The sequence below is a fragment of the Schistocerca piceifrons genome, chromosome 3, assembly GCF_021461385.2.
Source record: "Schistocerca piceifrons isolate TAMUIC-IGC-003096 chromosome 3, iqSchPice1.1, whole genome shotgun sequence".
In the NCBI taxonomy this organism is placed as follows: domain Eukaryota; kingdom Metazoa; phylum Arthropoda; class Insecta; order Orthoptera; family Acrididae; genus Schistocerca; species Schistocerca piceifrons.
The window spans coordinates 959,923,032-959,945,305 of record NC_060140.1 but is presented as its reverse complement, the minus strand read 5'-3'; the positions used below and the strand labels follow the sequence as shown (position 1 = coordinate 959,945,305).

The 22,274-nt window shown below is 40.4% G+C and overlaps 1 protein-coding gene across 1 annotated transcript in view; it reads left to right on the top strand.

Moving 5' to 3' along the window:
* Nucleotides 1–21,561, top strand: part of LOC124789274 (CD151 antigen) — a 182,281-nt gene extending 160,720 nt beyond the window's left edge. The window contains exons 7-8 of the mRNA XM_047256580.1: nt 15,067–15,174; nt 20,639–21,561. Of these exons, the coding sequence (XP_047112536.1) occupies nt 15,067–15,174; nt 20,639–20,686 (156 nt within the window). The 3' untranslated portion in view covers nt 20,687–21,561. The remainder of the gene's footprint in view (nt 1–15,066; nt 15,175–20,638) is intronic.
* The last annotated feature ends 713 nt before the right edge of the window (nt 21,562–22,274 follow it).

Below are 22,274 nucleotides of genomic sequence, written 5' to 3'. Positions count from 1 at the left end.
CTTTAGTCATTACAATTGCCACAACTGTGAAAGCAGAGATGTAAGAGGGTGTGAAAGAATGTATTCTGCAAAGATATACTGCATTAAACATAAGCTTTGTACTGCATGTAGTTTATAATCATCTGTTGAGTTTGCAAGAATAACTCAGTAAATCAATGTGCTGGCGAAAAAGTTGTCAGTGTTCTGTATTAATCTGTTGGTCAGTTCATTAGGAGGCAGTGTATTATGGCCTGTTAAGGAGGAATCGTAAATGTTCTGCAGGAAGTCAAAAACATTGTTCCAATGTTCTTGCAGTTAAATTTCAATGTTTGTTTCATTGAAATGCAAACTGGCATATTATCATTCTAAACAGGCATTAAAAAGTAATGCTGTGAGTTATGGAAACACAAAAATTGTAAGTAAAGATAATGTGTAAAATAATTATTAGGTTTCTGTCCACAATAAACCTACCAACGCATTGTTTGGCAAACCAATTAATTATTTAAGTATTAAGATAGTGTCCTGAAAAAGTATGTGTAAAGACAGTAGTTGGAATGAATCACTGTTACTGTTAAAAGCATTACGAAGCTTATGGTGTCTCAACCCCTCCCCCCCCCCCCCCCTCCCCCCATCAACCATATGTTTGATAGCAAGCCATATATGGATAAAGTTACAATGGCATATCCCATTTTCTCTCATGAATTTCTCCAGCAAGTGGAACGTAACTTAGAATTTTATGTCCAAAGAAACACTGAAGAGTATTGTGGGTTCCTTTAAAGCAGTTGGTGGATGCCTTTGCAATTATACTTCCCTTAGTAAAATGAAAAAATAAGGTAAGACTACACAGTAGCAAATATCATCTGAGAGTATCCAACATAATTAAAGCAAAACAGTGATTACATGGAATTTAAGTTCTCCATTGTTGCCAGAAAAAATAAATTTAAGATTTCTTTAATTTAAAGTATGTTCATATTTTAACCCAAATGCTGCTATGAGTGACTACATTTAGGCCAAATTATCGTGGCATGTCATGGGCAAGCTACTTACATGAAAACATGATAACCTTGTGCAAAAAGCTCAAATGGAATGTAGCTCTTAGACTTGTTGATTCCTGTTCAAATAATCTTCTGACAGTGAGTAGAAACTGTTCTATGCTAAGTAGAAACTATTCTATATTGAGAACAAAAATGGATAGGAAATTAGATTTAGCAAATGAGTACCATTACTCATTTACCTAACTCTGGCCGCCTCAAATATCCTGGAACAATAAATAGTTATTCAAAAATGGTTTTCACCAGCACGAATGTACGGCAGTGGCTTAGGGAACCAAATACTGTGCAAAATTTTAAAATGTAAACAAATACTATTTTCAACACAAACTTGTGTATTTTTAAATGGGCACCCACTATTTCGTATGCAATCAATAGCATGAAAAATCACAAAAATAATGGCGTTGGTTGCATCGCAATACATCAATTAAATAATTGTGAAGCAAAGTTGACACTTGAAATAAATGAAGCGCACAGCTAGTGCAAGTCCTGAGACTCGAGCATGCACCTCACACTGCCTGTGTCGGGCTCACACAATGGGAAGGTATGCACAATCCACAAAAATAAACAAGTAACATGTCCAACGCAAAGTTACTTTTTTCGATTTGTAAATTATATGTGTTCTAACTAAATGGGAACTAGAGCTACAATTAGAGATACACACTTGAATTCACTCAGCTAAACACATTTACTAGTGACCTGTCATCCACAGAAACTGTATTGTTGGGACCATGCTGGCCATTGCACAGTACCTCCCCACCCCATCCACCTATTTGGAAACGTCGCACATAGAACGTCTCTGGCAACTTTTGCACTGTGTGCGGGACATCCATCATGTTGGAACCACATTGATAGATGAGTTTCCAATCCTAGATCCTCGATGAGGAGTGTTAGTGTGTGTTGAAGAAATGATGCATATCACTGTCCATTCGATGTTCCACGGTAAAAATAGGGACCTGCAATATAGTTAGCAATGATACCGCACCAAACATTAACACCCCACTGTCATTGATGAGCGACTTGGCGAACCCAGTGGGGATTTTGCAAGGACCAGTAGTGCATGTTCTGCAGATTCGTATTACCATGATTTGTAAATGAAGCCTCATCTGTAAACAGCGTATTGCTTAGTGATACTGGATTACCTTGCAGCTGCGGAAGTGCAAAACGACAGAACGCAATGCGGAATTCAAAGTCATTCCTGTACAGTTCTCGGTGTAGTGAGATATGGAACGGATAAAACAGATGCCAATGCAAGATTCTGCACACACTACTGTGGCTTATTCCTACACCTCGTGCAATTTCTTGTACGCCCACCTGTGGATTGTCCACTACAGCAGCTAGAATAGCAATTTCGTTTCCATTGCCAGTCGCTGGCATTGTACATAGACATTTTGTTGGAGTCCAGCTTCCTATTTCCACGAGTGTCTTGGTGTCTCGCAGATGTTGCCAATGGCTCGACGTGACTGACACTGCTGATCTGGGTAGCGTTCAGCATACAGTGTCACAGCTGCAGTGGCATTTCTGTGACATTCGCCATAAATTAAAATAATGTCTAGTTTTTCTTCATTGCTGAAGACCAACATATCGACTAGATGATTGCAAATGTAACAAGCCACTAGAAAACAGGTTTTAATGTGGCAGCGTGTGTGAATTACGTTACAGTATGAGAGCAGTTCAGCAGACCAGATTAGGAGACACTTCTTCACTGAAGGTAGAGCGTGCCGTGGTGATTCTGGTATGTTTACGGCAGTATGCAGGTGGCAGTGCAGGCAACCCTTGCTCTGAGCACGGTACTACATGCGGTGATGCCATTGCTATCCTGTACAAGCTACATACTTCAGAACTTATGAGGTTTAGAAACGTGAAACCCATTGTGTTACCACTAACTGTACCTCTAGTTGTCATTTCACAACAATAAACATTGTGCGTAGGATATCCACATTCTGATATTGGATTATTTGGCACATTATAAGAAGTGGACCAGTTCAAGTAAGGTACAGCTCAAGAAGGGGTAAACTATACCCCTTTAGGAGTGCCATCAATGAAATATGGGCCATGATGCGTTGACATACAATACCACACCATACATTAACACTCCACTGGCCTTCACATTGGCTGGATTTGGCTGATCCACACCCACATCCTCTGCGAGGATCCACCCCGCCGTTGGTGTGATGCTCGTTTCACAATGGCACGCATCCTACTGGACTGCCCTAATGTGGCCACCATACAGCAAATCCTTTAGGTTGCTGATATGCTACCTGTGGTGTTAGTGGACAGTGCTAAAGTGGATTATTTGGTCTACGTTTTCCCTGTGATGGTGGTTTTTACTCAGTGTTACGTGGAACACATTAGCATTGTTAGCTGCTTGAGGGACTGGATGGAAGTCCCAGTGCCTGCTGCAACCCAAGGACCCACGGCTAACCGAGCACTATTTAGCACAGTAGTCTGGCCTGGGTCCTGCCTTTCCCTCCTTGTTCTTTTGTATCTGTAACTGACTGACAGCCTCTTTGTCACTGTTCTCTTGAGAATTTATCTTGCCCACGTAGCACGATGCTCTCGGTTGGAATGTCATGTGGTACCCTGCTCCTTGCCACTGTGCATTGCCCCACAACCTGCCTTCACACTTCTCTTGGATAAAAAATGGTTGTTTTGTTTACTAGTTCTACTTTAGTTAGCAATATTTTAGCTTTGCATGACTCGTAAGTCTTCAAATTCTACTGTAAGACATACTTTAAAGTCTGCATATGGGGAAGCAGTTGATGATTTGGATGCAAAATGTGAAAATCAGATCAGCAATTTCATTATCAAGCGATCCCAAAATGTAACAATATTTTGTCATCTCATTGGTAATATTTGTGGTAATGAATGGGGACACCACTTGCAAAAACCACATATTTACTTTTTTTACCAGAAAGGTGGCATTTTCACTACCACATGCGATATTCCTTACTGGTATTGTTCATTGAGGAATTTTCAATTTAAAAAAACCTATTTAAATCAGCACAGTAAAACCAAAATGATTTTAGTGATTCTTGTGTATTCACTAACATGTTATCACCACCAGTGCGACTATAGTTATGTTTTAACGAAATAATCAATTTTTGAAAATATAAGTACCTGGATACAAAAAAATAGAGGGTGAAACTGGAACTGTGATAAATGGCTCCTGTACTAAAGTGGAACATAAATGGGTTCAGGACTCATTTGGAGGAACTGAAACTCCTGACACAAGCATGCTCCCTGTCCTTGAGTTTACAGGAAACACATTTCAAAGCCACCTGACCTATGGGGCTATACCCTCCACCAAAAGAATTACCTGACTGGAGAAACTGCCAAGGGAGGGGTTGTTGTGTCTGTCAGTCATGCACACCACTTCCCTCTCTCCTTCCTTGCTTACTTACCTACAAGCAGTAGCTGTTGCTGTTCATGTGGTTCAGAAGATGACTATCTGTTTCCTGTTGTTACCTCCACAGAACATGATAGACTCTGATGCTGTTGCAGGCCTTATTGCAAAAATTCCCCGCCTGTTTCTCCTACTGCACGATTTCAATGCCCATAATGTATTATGGAGCTTGAACTAAAATTGTCCCATGGGTCAAAGTCTTTAAGAAACTCGTGTCTTTCGAGCTGTGCATCCTCGATACGGGCAGCCCCACTCATTTTTTGACTGCTGCTGGCTTGTCCTTGGCTACTGATATCTCTCTCTGCTCTCCAGCCCTTGCCAATTCAGCACAATGAGAAGCAACTGATGATCTTCATTCCACTGATCACTTTCCACAGTGAATCCACCTACTGGATGAAGGATTGCTGTAACAGAAGCCACCAAAATGGATTCTGTTAAGCCAGCTGGCTGTGTTCAACACTGTGGCAGCATCCAGGAATGAATGGACCGCACTACACGAGTAATTCATCATGCCACTGACATATCCATCCCTAAGTCTTCATCTTAGGAGGAGACCCGTACCATGGTGGGCTGATGAGTGCCATTCAGCAAGCCAGGGCAGGCATGTGGCTCTTAAGTGCTGTAAACACCTCCCAACGGCAGAGAGCCTCACAGCCTTTCGGGCTGCGAGAGCCGAGGCACGACGTGTAATGAATGAGAGCGAGGAGAGGTCATGGCAAGAATTTGTTGACCCTCTCAACCATTCCGCTTTTGTAAAAAGTTTGGGAAGCCATCCAGAGGTTTCTGATAAACATTCTTTCACCAACACCAACAGTGCTGAAAAAGGGATGTCACCAAACACCACCCAGAGACATTGTTCAGACAATGGCAGAGCATTTTGCAGCAACTACTGCCAGATTTCCAGCCAGGATACGGCAGTTTGCCGCTACTGGGTGACTGCAGCAAGGGGCTAATTGGACTTCAGATCCCAGTTTGAGTCTTACAATTACCCTTTCTCCACGCAGGAGCTAAATCGGCACTGTCTGAGATTCATGATACTGCACTCGGTCATGGCTGCATCCAGTAATGTATGGCCTTGGCAGCCAGACACAGTGGTCATCTGTGCATAAGTTGAATTTGCACGAACACGAGTATGTTGTCTGATTCAAAAGGCTTTCTGGGTGAAAAAGCGGCATAAGCAGCACCCTTCCCTGGAGCACCTCGTAGCCTTTAAACGACTCCGTGCCCGCGTTTGCTACCTTATCAAACAACGGGAGGAGGGTTGTTGGGAGAGATGCATCTCTACCATTGGGTGCCACACATCACCTGCCCAAGTCTGGGCAAAGATCAAACGTCTTTTTGGGTACCAGGCCCCAACAGCTGTCACCCAGTGTTACCATACATGACGAGTTATGTACCGACGCTAACACAAATGCTGAGCACTCTGCTCGAGCCTCTGCATCAGAGAATTAGCCTCCCAGCCTTTCGCACTTACAAACGGCGGCTGGAAGGGAACATCCTCTCATTCACTACACACTGCAGTGAATCCTACAATGCCCCATTTACAGAGTGGGAGCTCCCCAGTGTCCTTGCACATTGCCCCAACACACCTCCTGGGCCTGATCGCATCCACAGCCAGATGATTAAACGTATCTCATCTGACTACATGCGACATCTTTTCGTCATATTCAGCCGGATCTTTCCATCGCAATGGCGGGAGAGCACCATCATTCCGGTGCTCAGACCCAATAAAAACCCGCTTGATGTGGATAGCTATAGGTCCATCAGCCTCACCAACATTCTTTGTAAGTGCTGTCAGTCTCACCTTCTCTGTATGCAGATGACTGCATTTCGTACTGCTCCTCCAGTACTGGAGTCACGTGGCCTACTGGCTCCATGTCAGGGCAGCTTCTGTCAGGGTTGCTCTACCACTCGTAATCTTATGTCCCTCGAGTCTGCCATCTGAACAGGCTTGTCCAGACATCGACATCTGGTTGCCATCTTTTTTACTTACGTAAAGCATACGCCACGACCTGGCGACATCATATGCTTGCCACATTGTACGATTGGGGTCTCCGGGTCCCGCTCTCGAATTGTACGATTGGGGTCTCCGGGTCCCGCTCTCGATTTTTATCCAAAACTTCCCATCGCTCCATACTTTCCATGTCCAAGTCGGACCTCCCATAGTACACCCCCCCCCCCCCTCCCCCTCCTCCTGTATTCAGGAGAATGGCATTCCGCAGGGCTCCATATTGAGTGTCTCCCTGTTTTTAGTGGCTATTAACGGTCTAGCAGCGGCTGTAGGGCCATCGGTTTCCTCTGTATGCAGATGACTCTGCATTTCGTACTGCTCCACCAGGACTAGTGTTTCTGAGTGGCGCCTATAGGGAGCCATCCACAAGGCACAGTCATGCGATCTAGCCCACGGCTTCCAGTTTTCAACTGCCAAGTCGTATGTGCTGCATTTCTGTCAGCGTTGCACCAATCATCCAGAACCAGAACTTTACATTCATGATAATCACTCACTGTAGTGGAGACATATCGATTCTTAGGATTGGTCTTTGACACTTGATCAAAATGGCTTCCTCATCTTCGTCAGCTGAAGCGGAAGTGCTGGCAGCACCTCAATGCCCTCCACTGCCTGAGCAACACCACCTGGGGTGCAGATAGCTTTACTCTGCTGCTGCTCTCAATCTTGCCTTGGCTATGAGAGTCTGACTATGGTTTGGTGGTGCCCTCAGTGTTGCCTGTGCTTGACCCAGTGCTCTACTGTGGAGTTTGTCTAGTGACGGGAACTTTTAGAACGAGTCCGGTGACCAGTGTCCTTGTGGAGGCCAGAGTCCATCCACTGCAGAACCGGCGTATACAACTGCTCGCCAGTTATGTTGTGCACATTTGTAGTTATCCTGAGCATCCGAATTACCGTCTCTTTTCCCCAACCACAACAGTTCTACTCCCGCATTGGCGGCACAGGTCAGGGCTTAAGATTGCAGTTCACGTGCGGTCCCTTCTGTCTGAACTGGAGTCCTTCCCAATACCACCTCTCCTCTAGGTCCATTGACGTACACCTAGGCCGCAGATTCTTCTGGAGCTTTCGCATGGCCCTAAGGACTCCTTTAACCCTGCGGCTCTCCACTACCACTTCGTCTCGATTCTGGACATGTACTGGGGCCACGAAGTGGTTTATACTGATGGCTCGATGGCTGATGATCACGTAGGCTTTGCATATGTTTGTGGAGGACATTTTGAACAGCACTCCTTGCCAGATGGCTGCAGTGTTTTCACTGCAGAGCTGGCGGCCGTATCTCATGCTTTTGAGCACATCCGCTCATGTCCTGGTGAGTCATTTCTCCTGTGTACTGTCTTCTTGAGCAGCATACAAGGTATTGACCAGTGCTACCCTCACCCTCCTTTGGTAGTGTCCAGTCAGGAGTCCTGGAATGGTCCTGTTTTTCAGTGGTGTTTATGTGGACCCCAGGACACATCAGAAGCCCAGGCAATGAAAATGCCGACAGGCTATGCAGAAACCTCTTCTGGAGATGGGCATCTCTGAAACTGACCTGCGTTCTGTCTTATGCTGCAGGATTTTTCAGCTGTGGGTTACGGAATGGCATAACAGTACACACAACAAACTTTGTGTCATTAAGGATGTAACCTCCGCATGACACAGTACTCGTTAAAGCCTGTACTATGGTAAGTGAGCGGGGTTCACCTTATGAGAAAGGATTTTCGTATAGATATCGACTACGTGTACCTGAATGGTGGCAAATCAGACTTACACCCACTCTGTAATAATAATGATCCCTCAAGTAAGTGCGAAATGCAATTACACGTCAAGATGGACCAAAAGCAACCCTGAAAATGCCACCAATTTGTTAATAATACGGTCGCCAGCCTAATTAGGCATTAACTGAGTTTCTTCCCTGTACAAGATGGTATATATTCATGCAAAACAAGTAGTAACACTGCATAATATAGTAGAATTTTAGAACCAGAAAATCTATTGAACTGATAGTTTTACATTCTGTACTGATATGTAAAAACCATGAATACATAACACTACACTATAATGCATACTACAAAACTTTATACTGTCTGTTAATCTGATTAAAATTGGGCATAGGTTACCCTAGAAATAGCACTTTCGAGCCACACACAAAATGTCAATTTTGATAAAGATAAAAACTGATAAATTTTGTCTTTTACATTGACTTTAACTTTTGCTGTTCAAACCAATTTAGAACACCTCAAAATTCAAATGAATAAGAGGGGGGTGGGGGGACCCTGAAACTGTTAAGATTACTGAATTTATTATGCGTTCAAGATTTCCAGTATGTAAGTTACTACGCTTTTCATCTTATTTACTGCTCATATAAATAATTTTATATTTGTCTCGAAATAAACTTCATTACTATATCAATATTAAAGTTATCTTTCAACTTTGTTAGACTTTCGTTATTCATTTACTGGTTCATTAACGAAACATTTCTTTAAACACCATTGTAACATAGCTAGGTCTGCAAATAATTATTATGAACACAAATTTTAAATTTTCTTTTGGGACACTCAGATTGCACAATATTTGGAAAGGACCCTGTCTAGGTTAGTTGTGAGGATAATTAAATTTAGGTTATTATTGCAGAGTTCACTCTCTGATCCATACGAATACAGTACTAAAAGTTTCAACCTGCTAGTATCGATGCGGCGGTTGGCGAGATGACGAGGCACAGAGCACACATACAACCACAGCTATGGCTCTTGACGTATCGGCACTTTAATTCTTCTTAGTGTAGCAACATCTTTCCATTTAGCGCCTATGGAATTTTGCCATGCTGTGTGGGCGTTGGAATGGCATACCCGAGGCTCAGTGAAGCTATGTCTTCCAGGAGAGCCTCCTCGTACCAGAAGGTGTTGCTCAAACCAATGCCAAACTCGAACTACTACTGAAGCCCGTTGTGCCATGCGGTGCGCCCGTGCGCATTTTCCCGCGCTCGCCTGCCATCCACATTTTACCGCTCCCTTACTGACCTGGTATTCACCCGAGGTTTTGCATTCTACATATCCTAACACATTGCCTACGTGTGGACCAGATGCACAGTTACAATTTTTAAACATCTTACAACAGTTTGAACATTTGCTACAGTTCAATTCTATTACAATATTGCTTGATATTTGACATAAACATTAATATTCCCATTGAGACTTATTTACAGTTTTCTTAAAATAAAAACATGAAACAAAAAAAAGAAATGAAATCAGAACATCAATTACACAAGTTTATCGAAAAATCAGAAGAAAAAAAAATTACTTATATGTACAATAGTACAGCGTCATTGTTGTTACAAGGAGACTACAAATGTGTGGAAGTCTTCCATGCGGTCCTCTCACAGGGAATCAATTGTCCTCTGGCAGGTCCACATTGGCCATATGTGACTAACGCATGGTTACAACTTTCCTATCACCTTTGGTGCCTCAGCAGCAGTTTTAGTTTTGAGTTTTATTCGTGAGAGTGGGTTTTATATTTGATCTAAATTTTAGCACTTGTCCTTTGTCCCTCTGTGTCCTCCACCCTAGTGCTTTTAGGGTGGAGGTTTCAATGCGTTGCAGAGTGGCTGGCTTCTCCTTTTTATTCTAGTGGTGAGCCAGCCATGATAATCTGCTCTCTTATTTTGATCTCTTCTACATGTTTCTTGGGTGTCTCTGTGGTTTTCTTGTCAAATTTTGTCCATCCATTTTAGTGTTTGTTGCCCTTCTGTCATTCTTGTGGTTTTCTCCTCTCTCTCTCTCTCTCTCTCTCTCTCTCTCTCTCTCTCTCTCTCACACACACACACACACACACACACACACACACACACACACACACACACACAGTGTGAGTGAGTGAGAGAGTGTGTGTGTGTGTGTGTGTGTGTGTGTGTGTGTGTGTGTGTGTGTGTGTGTGAGAGTGAGTGAGTGTGAGTGTTCGCTGCTGTGCATTGACTGTAGAATCGTTGACAATGAAATGGTCTCAGGACAACATTGTGGCGAAAAGGGTAGGCACAGGCCTTCCAGAAGGGCCGTACCACGAGATGACCGTGGGTTCTTAAACTGGAGCTAACATGGAGACAAAAGGCAACAGTTGAAGTCTGGGCAGATGTTACAGGCAGTTCCAGCACAAACTGTTGGTAACTGATTACTGAAAGCTAGTGGAAATCTCAAGTTGTCATGTTTCGTTTACTGATGACTGCTTACCGTAGACGAGAGGGTCTCGCATGGTGTAGAACCAAAGTCGCCTGGCACTTTTAGTGGCATTCTGTGGAATCTGGCGATAAGTTTCACTTTTGTTTGTGGTGGACACAATAATTCTGAAGTATCTGCAGATGACCTGGTGAATAGTCACATGAAGCAGCTGTTCTCAACACCCGTACTTCTCCAACTTGTGGAATTGTGTTGTGCTAAGTTGTTGGATATGATGACAAAACTGATTTGGTAATTGTCAAAAGTAGGCTGAATGTTCATCACTATATGGAAAGAATGGTAACCTTGTTGTTATACTCTTACTGATCAGTGTACCAGATGTCGTATTTCAGCAGATTAATGCAAGATCCCATATTGCAGTTCACATCATACATGCCTTCTAAAATATGAAAATGCTTGACTGACCTCGTAAGTCCCCTGCTTTTGTCACCCATATAAGATGTGTGGGATGTGATGGGAAAATATATACTTTCATACAAGCTTGCACACAGCAGTGTTCATGAAATGACACAGCATGCCATTCAGGGATAGCAAGAAATTCCTCAAGATATTTGGAGGCTATTTGCTGTCAAGCAACAGTGAATACAAGAGTGTATTCATATTAATGGGGTCACCTTATATGGATATTGTGGTATTCTCCGGTGTTGGCGACTAATTTTTCCGTCGCCTGTAATTATTTGATATTATTTAATTCACCTTTTTATTGCTTTGTGACCCTGTATTCTAAAAAGCTCAGCCTTCTTCAGATTCAGCAAATGTACAACTGTGTAAATGACAATATTATGAAAAGGAGAGATTGCTAATCACCATATGGCGGAGATACTAAGTTGCAGATAGGCACAAGACGACTACTATCAAACAAGTAAGCTTTCAGCCAAAAGGTCATAATTCTGAATGAGACAACGTACACATGCATTCACACAAATGCAGCTCTAGCTGCCGAGACCAGACTGCATAAATAAACAAGACACTTCTCCAATCAATGTGATGCATATTCTAGCAATATTATACAATTCGTGATGAACATTATTCCTTGACCCTCAGTCTCAATGTAAATGTTAAGTTCACGTATCAAAATACAAGAGAATATTATTATTATGAAAAGGATAGATTTCTTCTCACCATAGAGCTGCAGACAGGAATGTAAGTAAATAAATCTTAAGCTGTTTGGTTATCAAATTCCCTTTGCGATTTACAACTATATTATGGTATTATTTCTTTCCAAATTGGAATAATCAAAGAAAAAAAGCACATATTCCCTTTATTACATCAGTGTGAGATAACATTGACGGGGAATTACTTAACTGTTGCTACACGTTATACTTAGTCATAAATCCTTTTAAGTAAGTCAGGGTAAGCAATTAGCTTGACCAATTATATTAAGCCAATTTCCCCTAAGAATCTTTTTATAAAATTTGACATGAGTTGTAGTGTATTCCAAGGAAAACAAAATCCCTTGTTACCAAAGGAAGTAGCAATAATTGTCACTACTGTTCAGTAGCAATTCATACAAACCTCACCAGATTGTCATTCAGTAAATTAAATATACAAATCCATTGCAAATTATACTAAGGCACACAAGCAAGAATATGCATCCATCATGTCATTAGATCGAAACAGTTGTTACATTTGACCACGATATACAGTTGATATTTCGTTCCCTCCAGCAGCATATATGCTGTGAAAGATTTAGAACAAGAAGGGAGTTAAACTGTGATGCAACTAGCAACAACGATAACTGGAAAAGGATAGATGACTAATCACGGTACAGATAACATGGTAAGTTGCTGCAGATGAGCACAAAGAAAAGACTGCTACGCATTTAACTGTAGATAAAAACCTTCAGAAAACACACAAAAAACACATGTGCATGTGTGCGCACAACATTACCAGCACTACACTTGGTCATTGCTGACATTAAAATAAAGACAATGCCTCCACCAGGAAAAGGTGCACTCGGCTTCAAAAGTTCCTGAAACCAACAATATGTAAGGAGTAATATTATATTATTTACTATGTCATAACACCAATCAGAATAGTAATCCTTCCAGTCCCCACAAAGTTTGACAAAATATTGAACAGAAGCTTCTTGCGTAACAGTTTCCATTTGTCAGTGAGTAACAAATGTGATCCACAAGGCTCCTGACACATCAGTCTTTGGGCAATCTCGGACAGTAGCTTGTCCCTTGGTCGAATGAGTGCTGCTTTGTGGTCACAAACAGAAACAATGAAAGATAAAATGCAGACCGACAATGAACGACCTGACTTCTGGCTTTTTATGGTGAAAGCAAGACCAGTTAATTAGGAAAGTAATAAAAAAGTCAGATAAAGTTCCTGAACTTGATTAACTGAGAGTTCCAATAAAGCACGGAGAGCTATCAGGGAAATTTCAAACGCACGCTCCAGGTTTCCAATGTTAAGTCATGCTAGCACAAGGGAGCCTACACACAAGCACTGTAGACCTTGTTTGGGCAACGGCAGAACATTACACATATGTGACTGTTGCAACTGCTGTGGAGTCAGCTTTCTGCTACCCCAGTGCCCTCGGGTAAGAGTAAGTGAAATTTCATTTCCGACAAGTCCCACCAATTTCTTAAAGTTAGTTGACGCACTGTCAGCAGCAGTTGTTACTAGTACTGTGATGATATTCAGTACAGTGCAAGACACTGTAATAGCCATTTTAAGAGACAGGACAGTCTTCACATTCTTGAAGGAAGAAAACCCTTGTACGCATTGTGAAGTTGGGGATAAGACAATACCTGAAACTTCCTGGCAGATTAAAACTGTGTGCCTGACCGAGACTCGAACTCGGGACCTTTGCCTTTCGCGGTCAAGTGCTCTACCAACTGAGCTACCGAAGCACGACTCACGGCCGGTACTCACAGCTTTACTTCTGCCAGTACCTCGTCTCCTACCTCCTCCTAGAGCACTTGCCTGCGAAAGGCAAAGGTCCCGAGTTCGAGTCTCGGTTGGGCACACAGTTTTAATCTGCCAGGAAGTTTCATATCAGCGCACACTCCGCTGCAGAGTGAAAATCTCATTCTGGAAACATCCCCCAGGCTGTGGGTAAGCCATGTCTCCACAATATCCTTTCTTTCAGGAGTGCTAGTTCTGCAAGGTTCGCAGGAGAGCTTCTGTAAAGTTTGGAAGGTAGGAGACGAGATACTGGCAGAAGTAAAGCTGTGAGTACTGGCAGTGAGTCGTGCTTCGGTAGCTCAGTTGGTAGAGCACTTGCCCGCGAAAGGCAAAGGTCCAGAGTTCGAGTCTCGGTCGGGCACACAGTCTTAATCTGCCAGGAAGTTTCATATCGGCGCACACTCCGCTGCAGAGTGAAAATCTCATTCTGAAGACAATACCTGACTGCAAATGTGCAGCTGAGGGTGCCTGCATATGACACATAGTGGCCCAATTTGCCATTCACCTACATATTATCTTGCTGCTGAGGCACATCATGTCAGTGGGAGTGAAATTGGCTGCAAGTAAGTGGTTGTAGTCAGTCAAGCCATCAACCCCCCATGGCACACCACCTTCTGGCCACTGAGGAAACAGCATCTCGGGATAGGTTGCCATCTTAAGATACACAGGTTTCTTCTCTAGCAGAGGGTCCACCATTGTGTGGGTATCTGTGGTATACAAATATTTGAACAGTAAATTTTAACTGAAAGTGTATCAGGAAACGTGTGTAGCAACAGGTTTACCTGCTGATTTGCATTAAATTTCAATTGTGTGTGAAGCATTCTGGGTGATATTCCAGTCGTCATCTCCTAAGTTAGTGTTTTACACTCATTTGAGCATTTTTATTGTAACACTATATTTAAGAGACAAGTGTTAGCAATTTTAGTGCAGGAAAACAAGACGAGACATTCTATATTTTTAAGACACGTGCTCACTATTTCTACTTCTACTACTACAAGATAACGTGTATCAAAAAAAGATTTCCAGCATATGTTAATTTTTTTGTCAACTACTTTTGATTTCTGCCCCCAAAGTTCTTGTTTCAAAAGTCAACATTTTTGTATATTTTTAGTCATTAATGTCTTGTGACACAAACTTGACCCTCAGTTTAGTACTAACGATGACATTTAGAAACTCAAGAATGAATAAATCAGGAACATAATTTCCTTGTGAATATTTTGCTCACAGGAATAAAGCAAACTTAAGAAATTATTTGTCCTGTCAGAGAGAAAGTAACAATAGTAGTGTACTGAAAAATGTTAATAGTGCCTTCTTCAACAACTCTTCCTAAATCACTAATGAATCCTTGAGAAGGGAGGAGCATAATCAGCATTGCACATCTCTTAAGTATCCAGTAAAATTGTGTGTGGATGAGTCTTACCTTTGTATTTAAAGTACCATATGCTGTGTGGCCTAAGTGGTATCTAAAAGTAATGTAATTACATCTGTGTTTACTTTTAGACTTTCTGCAACCCATGGGAATCTGGCTGCCTTGAAAAAGCTGAAAAATTTGTGCAAGATCATGCAACTGTGATTGGTGGTGCTGGTATAGGTGTAGCATGCATCATGGTGAGTAGTGGTAAATTTGTTTGCCAGTAGTGGAGCAACATTAAAACATTTTCTAAACAAAATGAAATTGTTGAAGTGTTTTGGGTAACAAAACAAAGTATTATGGTTAAATCAAACAATGGAAATTCCAGGTTGGAACATGAACACTGTAGGAGGAGATAGTACTACTTACTGTAAAAGATGACCTGTTAAGACACTTGTACAAAAGCTTTCAGCCACAGCCTTCATCAGAAGAAGAAATGGAAACACATGCACATATGCCATCTTAGGCAGTTTGGTCTGAGGTGTAGGAGTTCAGTGGGAGGGTGTCACTACTTAATGGAAGCTCCAATGCTAGGTGTCTTGCGTAAACCCTGAGGGAAACAGTGCCCAGGGCCAGAAAGAATTCTAATGTGCATTCAGTATGTCTCCTGTAGGACCTCATCTGAGATGTGAAGGCAGCCCTGCCTGTGGCTATTGAGGGTGCAGGGAACAGTAGTCATGTAAGCAACAAGGACACCAGTCGCTTGTGTTTTCCTTCATTTCCTACAGGTGCCTTGTGGAGATGGAGACTGCTGGTCTTGGTTGCAAGATGCAAGTTGAGCTCATAGTTTGCAGCATTGTACCCAGAGCCAATTGGGGTCCTTTGGTTTGGAGTCAAGTGGAGGGTCACGGTGGGAGATTTCTGGATCTGCATTATGGGTGGAGAGTTGTAAGACTTCCTTTCATAGATTAGGGGTGCACTAAACGAAGAAACAGTTGCTCAGGTAGCAGGGTACTTGCAGAGGGCATACGAGTCTTTTTGGCTAAGCGGTTGTTTAAGGTCCTCCGAACACTCACCATTAGATATGCAGAAAGCAAAATCAGGTTGTGTATGGAGTGCAGGTACTTAGACTCTCAAAATTTTAACTGTAATTTGTCAAAGTATTTGTAGCACTCAAATTATTCTCAGAACTGAGAGCTGGCTGAAACCCTGAGGAGGAGGGGAGGGGTGGGTGTTCATTGTTTGTTGACAAAAATATTGTCTCCAATGAGATTGATTTTCAGTGTGACAGTGGACACCAGTAGCAGACCTAGGTGAACTTAAGCTAATTGTCAGATTCTGCCATAATAGTTTTAGAATCATTTAAGGAAATTTTACAAACAGTAGTGCTGAAATACCCAGATCATCTATCATTAGTTGGAGGTGACTTTAATTTATAGAGTATAGACTGGGATGTCTATGGATTCACTGCAGGTGGTATGGGCAGACAGCCTTGTGAAGTAAGTTTTTACACATTTTCTGAAAACATCCTTGAACAATTAAACAACCCACACACAATGAAAATATTCTAGACCTTGTAGCTAGAAACAGGCGTGACTTTATCGAGAGTTGATACAGAAACTGGGATTAGTGATCATGTCATCATAGTGACAGTAGTTACTATAGTTAATAAAACCATCGCGAGGGCAAGGAGAGTATTTATACTAGAAAAAAAGCAGGTACACAGTTGTTAGCATCCCACTTGGACAAAAAATGGACATCATTTAGCTTCAATATGGTGGACATAAAGGAATTATGGGCAAAATTTAAACTGATTGTAATTCGCACCCTGGAGATGTTTGTGCCAAGTAAGTTGATTGAGGATGAACCTTCGGTTAAAAAAAAAAAATAATGTGCAAAAGTTGACAGCCAAAAGTTAAAAGAAATTCATGTGACAATAAGATGATCAATATATCAGTACTTAGATGCTCACAAACTTCTGAACAGTAATCAACATGGCTTTCGCTCGGGCCACACCACGTAACAGCTATCGGTGCCTATACTGAAGAGATTGTCAGGAATCTTGACACTAAAAAATGTGTAGTGGGAATTAACTAAGATCTATCTAAAGCTTTCGATACAGTAAATCGCCTAATTCTGTTAAACAAGATGGAGGCAACAGGTGTAAGGGCAGTTGTGAGGCAATGGTTTCTATCTTACCTTAAAGATAGAATTCAAGTGGTAGAAATAGAACAGAAAACCAAGCAGTTTTCAGACGCAAAGAAATTGGAAATAGATGTCCCACAAGGCAGTGTTCTTGGTCCATTATTATTCTTGCTTTATATAAGTGGCATAAAAATCCAAATATTTCTACGAAAATAATGTTTGCAGATGACACGAGCATAACTATAAGTGGTGATAAAAAAAATCATTAACCACCACAAGTGACTGTCCTGAAATATATACAACAATGGCTAACGAGTTAACACTTAATCTAAGTAAAACAAATTATATACAGTATGGCAAAGCAACCCAAGATATGGACCTCCAGTTAAAACTAATTGATATGAGATAGTGTGCAATCCACAAACTTTTTGGGCATTCACATTGATCAAAACTTAAGCTGGGAAGACCATCTCAAGTATTTATCCCACAGGCTCAATTCGGCATGTTTTGCATTGAGGATATTATCTAGAGTATGCAGCACAGACTGTACTAGACTAGTGTATTTTGCTTACTTTCAGTCCATAGTGTTTTGCAGCATAGTGTTCTGAGGTAAAACTAAATCAATCTTAATAGATATCTTCAAATTTCAGAAAAGAGCTATACGAATCATAACACACAATCCTCCAAGAACTCATTGTAGGCCCCTTTTCAAACAACTACAAATACAATACCATCACTGTATATATTTAAAAGCATTCTATGTACAAGAGCACATATGAAAAATCTACGTACAAATGAGGTCTGCCACAATTATAATACTAGAAGTCATAAGAATTTGTATGTAGAAATGGTAAGGACAACACAAACCCAAAAGCATGTAAGTTATTTCGGAATAAAACTTTACAATGCTCTGCAGTGTACATAAAGGAAATAGTAGATGAAGTAAAACTTACGACTGAGCTTAAAAATTACCTTCTAAGCAAAACTTTCTGTGACACAGATGAATGCTTTGATTGTGTGTAAATTTATTGCCAAAAATTTTAATTTATATGTCTAAATTATACTTTTAAAAATGCCTTGAAAGTGATATTCCATTATTATGTTTGTAGTACTTGTATGATAACTTTGTTGTGACAATTCCTACATCATGTAAATGATGCACAGGAAGATAATAAAATGAAAATATGCGAAGCACATATCTACTTCAATCATACCTTAGGGAAAGATCCTGCCGAGAACCTGAGAAAATTCTGATGATACATAAAATCACTAAGCAGATTGAAGACTTCTATCCACTCAATTGTTGACCAGTCTGAGGTGCAAATAGAAAACAGCAAAAATAAAACTGCAGTTTTAAAGTTCAGATTTAACAAATCATTCACAAAGGAGAATTGTACAAATTGTCATTTGACAGTTGTACATGCTCCCACAAGGACGGCATGGAAATAAGCATCTGTGGCACAGAGAAGTAGATGAGAGTTCAAAACAAATAAGTCACAAAGTGCAGATGGAATCCCAATTCAGTTTTCAGAGAGTACTCAGTGGCATTGCCCCTTACTTAGCCGGCATTTATCCTTTGAAATTCTTTTGCCCATTGCAAAAAGTCTCCAGTAAGTGGGAAAAAAGTGCATATGACTCTTGTATATAAGAAAGGTAAAAGAACAGACCTGCATGATTACAGACCAATATCCTGGATATTTGTGTGCTGCAGAATTCTTGAAAGCATTCAGAGTCTGAATGTAATACAGTTGGTTCAGACAGAAAAGCTTCTGCTCAAATTTAGAAAGCATCACTTTGTGAAGCTCATCTTGCCATTTCCTCAGGATATCCTGCAAACCATGGATGGACAGCAGTAGGCTGATTCCATATGCCCATATTTTGGGAAAGTGTTTGACAAGGGGCCCGCAGCAGGCTGTTGATCAAAGTCTGAGCATACAGTTTAGGTTTCTAGATATTTGAGTGGCTTGAAGACTTTTGAAGTAAAAGAACCCAATACATTGTGCTCGATGGTGAGTGTTGATCAGAGACAAAGGTATCGTCGGGAGTGCCCCAGGGAAGTGCTGTAGGACTACTTGTCATCTATCTACATCAGTGATCTGATGACCAGGGTGAACAACAATTTACTGTGTTTGCTGATGGTGCTGTGGTGTTTGGGATGGTGTTATTAAGTGACTGTTGGATGACAAGTGATGAACTGGACAAAATTTGTAGTGGTTATGAATGGGAGCTTGCTCTAAATATAGAAAAATATAATTTAATGCAGGCGAGTAGGAAAAGCATTCCTGTAATACAGCATTAGTAAGGTGCTGCTTGACAGCCAAATTGGATAAATATCTAGGTATGATGTAGCAATACAATATGACATGGAACAAGCATATTAAGTTTGTAGTAGGGAAGCTTTGTTTTATTAGGAGAATTTTGGGGAAGTGTTGGTCACTCATAAAGGAGACAGTGTATATGATGCTGGTGTGACCTATTCTTTAGTAGTTGGTGTTTGGCATCCCCACCAGTCAGATTAAAGGAAGACATCAAAGCAGTTTGGAGGTATGCTGCTAGATTTGTTATCAGTAGGTTTGATCAGCTTGCAAGTATTCCAGAGATGTCTCTTGAACTCTAATAGAAAACCCTATAAGGAAGACAATGCTCTCCTAGTGAGGCACTAGTGCAGAAATTTAGAGAATCAACATTTGAGGCCTACTGAAATAGGAGTCTACTGCTGCCAAAGTACATTTTGTGTAAGAACCATGAAAATAAGATGGAAAAATTGAGTTCGTAGACACTTTGAGACAGTCACTTCTCCCTCGCTCTGTCTGTGAATGGAACAGGAAAGGAAATGACTAGTAATAGTAAATAGCACCATCTGCCATACACTGTACAGTGTCTTGTGGAGTATGAATGTAAATGTAGATACTGAACAAGTATTAAATTTCTTGTTAAGAAATGCACCTCAGATGCACCTCCCAGCAGCTGCTTGCCACTTAGGCCTTGAACCAGCCTGAATGAACAGATAAAGAAAGTTGTGCCAATAAGAAAGATGCGTGAGACCTTTTTTCCTCATGAGCTTTAAAAAGCCATGTTTCATGTCTTTCTAAAATATTATGGGATGGTTCAAATATGACTAATTAAATCTATTGTGGATGTTTCTAAATAAGTTTTTCAAACCTATTAAGGAAAGAATTGAGCATCATGTTTAAAGTACATTACAAGACAACTGAATTTGGTATTAACTGTGGAAAAGTTACAACAATTTTACTGAATCTCTGCAGCTGAGAAAAGTTTCTGAACTGTAAATACTAACATCAAATGTAATAAAAATAAACTGTAGTTACAACAATTATTTGATGGAGATTGCATTAACTGGCTGTGTTGCCAGAATTTGAGGATCAGATTGTACATAATCTGAAATAATATTCTGACATAAACAGCAGCTTATCATATTAGCTTCAAGAATGTAGTATTAGCACATGCTATATAATTAAGAGTATCTCTAGTGTTGGAGTTACTGCACACATTCTATAAATGTAAACAATAGGATAAATTTGTCCTGTAGCTGCCTAATGAAAATTTCTTTTTCAGTTGCTGGGGATGATTTTCTCATGTGCACTGTTTATGATGATTGAATAAAACCCCACTTCTAAATCAGTGTTCATGATTGGAACACAGATGTGTGTTGTGTAAAGGGAGTTTAATTAAATCGGAGAACTTAACCAGAGAGTGTGTTCCTGTAAATATCTGTAGCTACGAATGCTACAGAAAAGAAAATGTAAAGGATGTTTAACTTCATGCCAGACATGAAATTTATAGTGGAATTGTCATCTGTTAAGAAAAAGTGATGGTTTTACAAGACAGTGAAGTGTCCTGTAAGCTTAAGACCAGTGATTTTCATCTTAATATAAACAACACGCACAAATTTAAATATTGCTTTGTACATATTCATATATATATGAATTGTGGACTGCTGTAGTGTGTCAGTATTAATCTCTGTATACAAAATATGGCTTTTCATACTACTTTACACCAACATTCCTTTATGAATCTGTGTTTAGAAATATTCTACAAGAATTTAATTTATTGTTAAAAATGTTAATTATACTGGCAGTATGCTCTTGCCAGTTTGCAGTTACTTTAATTCTCTTTAACTCTATTGTCTGCACATCATCACACTCATTTTCTAGATATTTAGAATAATTCTTGTGTAAAATCATTATTATTTCATTTTGCAAGACGGTAACTATTACCCACATTCATTATGTGGTATAGGAAAGCATCAACCTTACTTACTCTTCATCTTATGTCAGTGGCAAAACATATTTTGTTATTGGCACATTGTCTATAAGGAGCTATTACCTATTAGTTGAATTTTCACTTTAGAAAGTGAACATTCTGTTTGTGAAGTGGATTATTTTGCTAGTGCTTCACTACGGCAAAAATAGAAAGCATGGGTGATAGCACGGATAGTAAAGCACAATGTCACATTTGATTTCTCAGTAACTGTACTCTCTCTCTCTCTCTCTCTCTCTCTCTGTGTGTGTGTGTGTGTGTGTGTGTGTGTGTGTGTGTGTGTGTGTGTGTGTGTGTGTGTGTAAACAAAATGTTATGGTGTCAACCCATTTCCTTAAAAAATGTTCTTTGTACCTGATGCTCTTGTCAGTAAAATGTAAGTGAAAGTTTTTGTTCAGGCATGTTAAGTTTTTCTTTCTTACATAGTAGTAGTAGTGAAGAACATGCTTAAAGTGAACTTTCTGTAGTTGATAAAATGTTAAAATGAAATGTGCTGCAAATTCAACATAACAATGAAGAGTTTTTTATTTTATTGAGTACTGACCACTGTATCATATGAAGAACACCCATTAACTAGACACCTGTGTTAAATTTTTGTACTGATGTAACAGTCGAAGAGAGTGCATTTTAAATAAAGGAAAATGTGTGAAAATATGTAATATACAAATAAAGAAATTAATATTTAAAAAATTCCTTATTCCTATTAATATTCATTTATTTATTTTATCCATCTTTCAGCATTGACATGCAATTGATGTAGTCAGAAGAATTACAGCTATTTGTACATTATGTTTTACGTAACAAAACATTACATGGTAAAAATATAACAGTGTTGTACCCTGTTAGCTTATAGCTGCCTCTACACCCATACCTATACATACATTTACATGATTACTCTGCAATTCACATTTAAGTGCTCGGCAGTATGCCT